Source organism: Haemaphysalis longicornis, unplaced genomic scaffold (genome assembly GCF_048455015.1).
Source record: "Haemaphysalis longicornis isolate Haplotype H1 unplaced genomic scaffold, Haemaphysalis longicornis Haplotype H1 scaffold_11, whole genome shotgun sequence".
Classification (NCBI taxonomy): Eukaryota; Metazoa; Arthropoda; class Arachnida; order Ixodida; family Ixodidae; genus Haemaphysalis; species Haemaphysalis longicornis.
This window is the reverse complement of record NW_027526214.1, coordinates 120,713,542-120,722,980: the sequence shown is the minus strand read 5'-3', so window position 1 is coordinate 120,722,980 and position 9,439 is coordinate 120,713,542. Positions and strand designations below refer to the sequence as shown.

Genomic DNA, 9,439 nt, shown 5'->3' with positions numbered 1-9,439 from the left:
GACTAACGAGGTACTTCTGCAGACGTTCCGGACTTGGGTTGTCGGAAGTCAGCGTTGGGCGTACATTCGTGCAATGGCAGACGGTGGAAGCCAGACAACGTTTATTCGGGAGGACATTTCTAAGACCCTATGCCTGAAAGAGCTTGGAAGTACGAGTCTCCAATTGAATATGTTCGGACAGGCGGCTACGACTTCACAGCGTCGGCGCCTCGTGGAAGTACGTCTTCGCAGTCAGTACGACGATGCGGAGCATCTTATACAAGCCGTTGAAGTCCCATTCATTTGCCAAGATGTTGTCCAAGTGCCGGCTGAACATGCCTTAGTGAAGACACTGGAAGACAGTGGTCACAACATCGCCGACAAACTTTATATACCGGGCATGGCAGCCGTACCTGGTATTGGGCTGCTTCTGGGCTGTGATCACCTCTGGCAGCTGATGACTGGAGAGATAAAGCGCTACTCTGGTAATGCAGGCATGGTGGCTCTTGACTCCGTCTTCGGATGGATGTTTCAAGGACCTCTCTCATTGAGCACATCAGTTAACTTGACGATGAACACCTGCGTTCTACGAGTGAGTGCGTCAGTGGAACCAAAAGACAGCATCATGCAGAAGTTCTGGGAGCTTGAGAGCATAGGTAATGTGGACCAGGAGAATACTATAAATGAGGCCTCGGACGTTCTCTGTGAGTTCAAGCGTAACGTCAAGTTAAAGGAGGGTCGCTACGAGGTTGCATTCCCATGGAAAGATAATGGTGGTCGCTTGGACGACAATAAGACGCAAGCTATGAAGAGACTTCTGGCTCTCGGAACAAAATTGCGGCGCCATCCCGAATTCGGGCAGCAATACGACTCCACCATTCGGTCCTACATGACTTTGGGACACGCAGAGCGGGTAAAGGAAATCGGACCGTCATCCTTTCCGGTGTATTACATGCCGCATCATGCAGTGATTCGCAGCGAGTCCACGACTACCAAGGTCCGAGTGGTTTTCGACGCATCGTCACATGGGCCGGAGTACACGTCCCTCAATGAACACTTGGAAAAAGGCACAAGGCTTCTGGTAGACTTGACCACACTGTTGATAAAATTTCGGTTGCATTCCATCGCTCTGACCGCAGATATTGAAATGGCGTTCCTGCAAATCTGCATTCGAGAGCAAGACAGAGATGCACTGCGGTTTCTGTGGTTCAAGCAAGTTCCATCGGACGAGAATCCTAAACCTGAAGTGGAAGAATGGAGGATGACCAGAGTACCATTTGGTACCACAGCAAGCCCATTTTTGCTGAATGCCACCTTACAACATCACCTGAGACTTGTCAGCGGTTCCTTTCGGGACACGGCTGCCCTACTCGCAAAGTCGTTTTACGTGGACGACTTGCTCGTGGGAGCTGACACCGACCAAGAGGCGCAACGTGTTTTCACGGAAGCTAACGCTATACTAGAGTCAGCAGGTATGCGTCTTAGGAAGTGGACGTCTAACTCGACACACCTACAGCAGCTGTTCGAGCAGGAAGAAGCCATCACTTCTACCGACGAAACACTCAGGATTCTTGGCATTGTATGGGAGCCCCGAAGAGATCTCATGACAATAGCTTCAAAGTCTGTACTTAGTTTTTTTGACAAAGATCAAAACTCAAAAAGATCAGTGCTCTATACAGTGGCACGAATTTTCGACCCTCTCGGAATTATCGCACCATTCACAGTTCAAGCCAAGATATTATTCCAAGAGATATGGAAAAGGGATGTCTCTTGGGATGAGGATCTTCAACTTGACATCGGAGCGCAATGGCAGCGTTGACGACTGGACCTCCAGGAACTTGGCAGCGTCAAAATACCTCGCTGGGTACATTTATCCCCAGAGACTACGGCAGCTCAACTGCACATATTTTGTGACGCGAGCCCAAAGGCATACGGAGCATGCGCCTATTTAAGACTTCAAGACAACAGCGATTGCGTGGAAACAGAACTGGTGATGGCCAAGTCAAGAGTCGCTCCTATGAAGACGTTGACATTGCCGCGACTCGAACTTCTCGGCGCCGTCCTCGGGGCCCGGATGTCAAATTTCTTGGAAGCATCTCTTGCCAAAGTACCTTGCAACGTCGAAACTATATTTTGGACAGACTCCCGCATCACTCTGCATTGGATTACGGGTTATCCATCACAATGGAAAGAATTTGTCAAAAATCGAGTAACCGAAATTGAAAGAGTGACGGCTAGGACACAGTGGCGGCATTGTCCCGGAAATTGCAATCCTGCCGATCATCTCACTCGCGGGGTGTCATTGCACATTCTGAAAACCGATGAACGATGGTGGCATGGACCCACCTGGTTACTGAAAGACCCTACAAATTGGCCTACGGAAGAGTCAGAGATTGGGGTGAAAGGCGTCGACGAAGAAAGGGAGAGATGTGTGCAAATCTGCTTTGTGAGGACTGTGAATCCCATCTTGGACTTGGCGCGGTATTCCAACCTGTTGCGAATTCTCCGAATCACCGCTTGGATTCTGCGATTTATCAGAAATTGTAGAAATGTTGCCAACCGGATATCTACATCCATCTCAGCGGAAGAGATTAAAGACGCAGAATTGTACTGGATCCACGTTGTTCAACAAGACAGTTACGGTGAGGAGCTCGAGCGGCTCTTGAATCAAGCTCCTCTCGACTGCCGATCAAGCATTCGGATGCTCAGTCCGTTCCTTGACTCAACGGGATTGATGCGTGTACGAAGCAGGCTAGAATTCTCTCAAGAAGAACAGGAAGTCATGCACCCTCTCTTACTGCCACCTTCTCACGCGTTCACCGAATTTGTCATTCGCGATTGCCACCAACGAACCCTTCATGGCGGGACTCAAGACACATTGACCGAGCTACGACAGAGATTCTGGGTCCAACGTGGTAGACAAATAAGGTAATCGGTAGATGCGACACTTGCATAAGGACACGACTAAGGCCAGCCAGTGCACCTGTAGTCCCTTTACCTGGTGATAGAGTGCGCCGCTGGGATCCCTTAGAGGTAGTAGGGATAGACTTCGCTGGACCTCTTTATGCTCGCACTGAAGGCTCATCTGCGAAAGTTTACATTGCCCTGTTTTCATGTGCAGCTACGAGAGCCCTGTATTTGGAGTTGGTTTCGAGACTGTCGAGTGAAGCGTTTCTTCTAGCCCTACGAAGATTCACGTCTCGCCGTGGAATCCCGGCTGTCATCTACACAGACAACGCACGCACTTTCACAAAGACATCCAAAGATATTGCATCGTTGAAAAAGGCGTTCCTGGACGTAAAGTTTCAAGATTACTGTGCTCAAGCACGCGTGCAATGGAAGTTTATTGTAGAAAGAGCGGCGTGGTGAGGCGGGTTTTGGGAGCGTATGGTGCGAACCGTAAAATCCTGTTTACGGCGAGTCCTGGGGAAAGCTGCACTGACGACTGAAGAACTGACGACTGTACTTCAAGAGGCCGAGGCGGTAATTAATTCCCGTCCGCTCACGTACATTTCTGCAGCACCAAATGACCCAGAGGTACTCACGCTCGCACACTTCCTAATAGGAAGGAGGCTTGTTGCGATACCTGCGGGTCAGCCGCCCACAGCGAAATCAACAAGAAGCGAAGTCACGCGAAGGTGGGTTCATCGTAAGCGGCTTGCGGAACAGTTCTGGAGGAGATGGCGTAAGGAATATTTGTTGCAGTTGCGCTCTTTCCACCATGCGAAAAATGTGCCCGCCGACGAGCTTAAAGTTGGAGATTTGGTGCTTGTGCACGAAGAAAAAGCTCCTCGACAAATGTGCAAGGCTGGTCGGGTTATACAGGTTATCATGGGACGCGACCACAACGTCCGATCCTGCATTGTGAGGATTCCTAGCGGAGCTGCATTGCGACGACAGGTGCAGCTACTGTACCCAATAGAGCTTACTGCAGCGTAGACGGAGATTACAACCCTTAGTGCTGGGGCCGGGAGGATGTTTCTTATTGCCAGGAACTGTGATCTGGTTTGAAATTGGCGCCCGCGTGCGGGGCCCAGCACGTGGAAAAATAGCGGGAATCTCGGCGTGATGGCACGCGGAGGACACCGACGAAGACGAGAAAGAAAAGGGAAGATTCGCGGTGGCCATGTTAAAGCTTGTTTTTTCCCTGTACTTACTGTAAATACAGTTTGCTTTTCTTGCTTTCCGTTCGCCTTTGAGATTCTTTAACAATACGTCTTTAGCATTGTCGAAGTAACAACCGAATATAAAATACCAGCAACATAATCTTAACATCCAAACTTTTTCTTGGAAATATTGCATGCGGTACGGGTGTTTATTACAGATACTGCTGTGACAAAGACCATAAGATCTTTTCGGGACGTCGCAGTCAACGACGTGAAGGTTCGGGCTAGTTGGTACTCTATAGTGAAAATTTAAAGCGCAACAAATTTGGACACAAGACGAATGACACAGGGAGCGCTTGTCCCTGTGTCATTCGTCTTGTGCCTAAATTTGTTGCGCTTTAAATTTTCACTATGTCGCAGTGAAGTTATTAGTTTGCAATTATGTGCCAATAAAGTATCTGTAATGATCAGAGGTCCAACTAGAATCTCGCGCCAGACGTACGACTCGCTCCGTTGCACGTTGTCAGCACTTGTATTTCCGGCACGTAAACAAGACCACAAACGAAAGACTAGCGAATCGTTCTCAGGACTTAGCACACCCACCCGGGCAGTTCGGCACAACACAAGTCTCTGGAGATTGTCCTCGCGGCGTCTCACCAAACCCCAGTCCCGGCTCGGATGTCAGCGTCGGTGACCGGCCGAGACTGCTGAGGGGGCGGAGTTCCTCGGGCCTACGCCGCGAGGCAAGCGGGCACCAGGACTGTTTGAGCGCACCTCCGGAACAAGGACGAGAGGTACGCCGTGTCTTCTCGCCGGCCTGGAGGTCCAAGACGCAGGCCCGAACCACTGATTGAGCAGCCTCGTTTTCTTCCTCTCCCGTTCTCCCTTCGCGTGCCCCGTCTTCTTCCTTCTCGTCGTCGGTCCCTCCCGTCATTTATACTTTCCCGCGCTTTCCCAACAGTAAAATCCCACACTTTACCACAATCACCCCCCTTTTTAGAAAGTTGTGAACACAACTATTCCAAGTTCGCTTACAACATAATTGCACCCCAAATGTACAGGAGAAACTATACAAAAGACGCACAGCACACACGACATTCAACGGTCACGACGTAAGACGCGTATTCCTCGCCTCTATGCCCTGCTCATATAGTCGGCACCAACGTTTTCAGTGCCTTTGATATAATGTACGGTGAAAGCATACTCCTGAATTGACAAGCTCCATCGCAAAACCCTGTTGTTGACATGTTTCGCGGACTGCCCAGACCAGCGCTAAGCACTCGCGCTCGATAGTAGAATATCGCGCTTCTCGCGGGAGAAGGTTGCGGCTTGCGTAGGCAACAGGATGCAATGTATTATCCTCTCCCGCTTGTAGAAGCACAGCCCCGAGGCTTGCATTGGAGGCGTCTGTGCGCAATACGAACTCTTTGGTGTGATCTGGGGCTTGAAGAATGGGAGCTGATGCTAGCTTGTTTTTCAGGTCGTGGAAAGCCTTCTCCTGTTCTGGTCCCCAAGTGACGGTGTTCTTCTCGCCTTTCCGCGTAAGGTCCGTCAAGGGTTTAGCTAGCTCGGCGTAGTTGGGTATGAAGTTCCGGTAGTAGCCGGTTAACCCGAGGAACGATTGGACGGCCTTCTTGGTGACTGGTGTCTTGGCGTCCTTGATTTTGTCTAGGGTTTTCTCGAGAGGCTCTACTTTGGATTCCCCTATTTGATGGCCGAGGAACGAAACACGGTGCTCCCCGACTTCACACTTGGATGGTTTGATCGTGAGTTTGGCCGCTTCGACTCGTTGGAAAACTTGCTGTAGGGCTTCCAAGTGCTCGTCCCACGTGTCCGTGGCTATAATTACATCATCAAAGTAGTGGTATACATGATTCAAGTTCCCCAGTACAGCCCTCATGAGACGTGCGAACACGGCTGGCGCAGTCTTGATACCGAAGGGCATATACTTAAAGTGATATAAACCAGATGAGCTGGAAAATGCCGTCATTTCGCGGCTTTCAGGGGCCATGGGGACCTGCCAGTACCCCTTTGTAAAATCAAACTTGGAGAAAAACTTCTTCTTCGCCACCAGGGCCAGGAGAACGTCTATCCGTGGGATGGGTTCCCGGTCGCAGACAAGGAGCCGGTTGAGCTCGCGGAAGTCAATACAAAGCCTGATAGTGCCATCTGGTTTGCGTACAACCACGACAGGGGCATGGTAGGAAGATTTGGACTTTTCGATAATGCCAAGTCTCAACATTTCTTGTACCTCTTCCTCGACAGCCTCAACTAGTGCCAGTGGAATGGGGTACTGAGGTATGTGAACGGCCTTGGTGCTCGTAGATCTTAATGTGCACTCTACAAGGTCGGTCTTCCCAGGTAGATCAGAAAAAATGCTTTGGTAGGCCTGGAGCAGGGTGCGCACTTGCTTAGCATGGTTCGGGTCGAGGTCGCGAGAAATTTTGACGTCAGCGATGGACTGCGATGAGTGGAGGGAGGGGAACGGAATGTTGGTCTCGTCCTCCCCTTCGTCAGCGCTGGACTGAAAGTTTGTGGTGTTGAGAGCAGCTGCTACTGACGCTTGCTTAGGAGGTAAAGGTTGTCGTTCTTCGTACAGTTTGAGCATGTTGACATGAAACACCTTGGTCTTCCCACCTACGTCAATCATATAGTCGATGTCGTTTTTTGCTTCAACCACTTTGAATGGGCCTTTCCACTGCATAAGCAGCTTGTTCGAGTCGGTGGGTAGAAGAATTAGGACCTTATCGCCAACACGAAGTTTTCGCGGCCGGCATTTCCGGTCGTAGTATTTCTTCTGCCTCAGGTGGGCGTTTTCCAGTTTGTCGTGAGCAAGTTGGCAAGTTTCTTCCAGTCGCGTCCGGAGATCGACGAGGTACCCATATGTCGTCCAAACTTCATCGTCAATTTTTTCGTTCGTCCATAGCTCCCTGAGCACAGACAAAGGGCCTCTAACATGCCGGCCGTATATCATCTCGAACGGGGAAAACCCGAGGCTGGCTTGTGGGACCTCTCGGTAGGCGAAAAGAAGAGGCGCAATATAGCGGTCCCATGTTCGGGGCTTTTCGTGGCACATCCTCTTCAGCATTGTTTTCAGTGTGCCGTTGAACTTCTCAACGAGGCCATTCGCCATTGCGTGGTAAGGGGTAGTACGCAACAGCTTAATAGAGAGAAGGCGGCCGACCTCTTGCATTAGGTCGGACGTAAAACTTGCCCCCCGATCACTGAGCATTTCTTCCGGGATGCCTACCCGAGAAAATATCTCAAGTAGTGCCTCGGCGACATGCACAGCGTCAATAGCTGGCAGAGCAATGGCATCCGGATACCGGGTGGCAAAGTCAATAAGTGTGAGCACGTATCGGTTCCCCTTTTCTGACGTTGGGGTGAAAGGCCCTATTAGGTCGACGGCAACACGGCGAAATGGTGTCCGAATCAGTGGCATGTTGCCCAAAGGAGCGATGCCAACCTTTCCCTTTGGCGTGGTCCGCTGGCAGGCGTCGCAGGACCTGACAAACCGCCGTACGTCACCGTGTAAATCAGGCCAGTAAAACTCCTGAAGAATTCTCTCAGTTGTGCGCCGTATTCCCTGGTGGCCAGCCATGATGGTCTTATGCGCGATTCGCAGTATGGGCTCGCGAAGCGGTTTCGGGACAACCACTTGACGGAACGTTCGCCCTGTCGCCAGTTCGTATCGTCGGTACAGTATACCGTCTTCCTCCAGGAACCTATAGGAGTGTCGTTTCCCGGAAAAGAACGGCTTGCCGATCTTGCGGTAGCAGCGACGTAGTGTCCCATCTTTCTGTTGTTCCTGCGCTAGTTCGGCTCGCGACACCTGGGAGCCGCTAATCGATGGAACCTTCAAAGGTGTAACCTTGTTTTGGTTTTCCCTGGCTACTGCAGATATCAGCGCGGGAGTGTCAAGCGGTACGGTTTGGTTACCGGGGTTGGCACGTCCTTTGTTGGTGCTTGACGAGGGTTCCCAGCATGGGTCAGGATCGTGGGGTTCTCTCACGCCAGGTAGGTTCCCAATGACTAAATCGTATAGCGGGTTTTCCATGCAGGATGCAGTGACTTCCCCAACAAAGAAGGGTGTGTCAACGTGAATGACGGCTTCCGGCAGTTGTTTCGCAGACCCGTCGAGAAGCAGAACTTCCTTCGTTTCTCCATTGAGTCTCTCATCTGCCACGAGTTCCCGTCTAACAATGACTGTGTTGCTTCCCGTGTCCCTGAGGACGCGTACTCGTTTCCCGAGTAAGCATCCTTCGACGACGGGTAGTCCATTCACTAAGAATCGAGGCGCCTTCCGGTCTGCTGAACTATGCAGGTCTGCGATCTCAAGGTCCTTAGTAGGGGCCTTGAGACTACGAACATGATTGCGGGGCCGTGTGAGGGCACAAGCGGCTACATGTTCTTGGTCGGGTTGCTTGCACCTGCAATCTTCAGCCCAATGCCCCGACTTGCCGCATTTCTTGCATTTGGGTGGGCCCCTTGAAGTGACCTGGCAGTCAGGTGCAGTGTGGCCGATGCGGTTGCATAGGTAGCATTTCAGCAGCTTCTTTTGGCCGTCCCTTCCGTCTCTTGCGGTCCTCCCTTCACTGTCATTCCCAAGGTTAGTTATGTTTTGGGCCTCCAGGAAGCGGTCGGCATGGTCCGCGAGAGAACTCAGCGTCTTGCAGTCTCGCTCCTTCAAGAACACAATGAGCTTGGCGTGGCAACATCGAAGAAACTGCTCGGAGACGATAAGGTCCCTGAGTCCTTCGAATGTTTTCGGCACACCTGACATCTCGATCCAATGGTCAAAAAATTCCCCCGCATTTCCCCGAGGGGGAGAATGTGAAAGTGCGAATGCACGGTTGTCGGCCCGCTTGCGGCGCTTGCGCTCGGCCCCCGCAGCCCACCGCCTCGCCGCCTTCTCTTCCATCTCTTCCATCGGGTTTGTAGTATCACGTGTACACCACGCAGTTATCAAGCCGCTATAACGCCGCTGAGTCGCCAACGCACGCCGCTGACGACGTAGTTTGAATGCGTTAAAGATATAAGGCGCGTTATGACACCGATATCAGCGTCGCGTCCGTGGCTTATTCGGTAGAGCGTCGGGCTGCGGCCCGCAAAGTCCTCGGATCGAAACCTGGCGCCGGATGCTGTTTCTTTTTTAAATATAGAGGTGCACTGCGGACGCCGCCGACGCCGCCGCCGCCGCCGCCGGCGGTGGATGGTTTGGGGTCGCTTATAAAGTGCATTCGCACTTAAAATATCCTGAGAGCCGGGCAGCCAGCTGTCGTCCAGTCTCGCCGTCCATGGCTTGCGCTCCCCTGAACTTCTCCTGGTAGCCTTGGGAAGTGAAGCGGAAGCGC

At 51.7% G+C, this 9,439-nt stretch overlaps 2 protein-coding genes across 2 annotated transcripts; one reads left to right on the top strand and one right to left on the bottom strand.

Annotated features, from left to right (window-relative positions):
• The first annotated feature begins 379 nt into the window (after positions 1–379).
• On the top strand, positions 380–3,146 carry LOC144160779 (uncharacterized). The gene is made up of 2 exons (XM_077691946.1): positions 380–1,599; positions 3,101–3,146. The coding sequence occupies exons 1-2, from the start codon at positions 380–382 to the stop codon at positions 3,144–3,146; spliced, it is 1,266 nt and encodes a 421-aa protein (XP_077548072.1).
• Positions 3,147–3,199: 53 nt separating this feature from the next.
• LOC144160778 (uncharacterized) lies at positions 3,200–8,868 on the bottom strand. Its single transcript, XM_077691945.1, has 2 exons — positions 5,510–8,868; positions 3,200–3,203 (listed from the first exon to the last, which is right to left on the bottom strand). Exons 1-2 carry the CDS (start codon positions 8,866–8,868, stop codon positions 3,200–3,202), a joined length of 3,363 nt encoding a protein of 1,120 aa, XP_077548071.1.
• Positions 8,869–9,439: the final 571 nt, after the last annotated feature.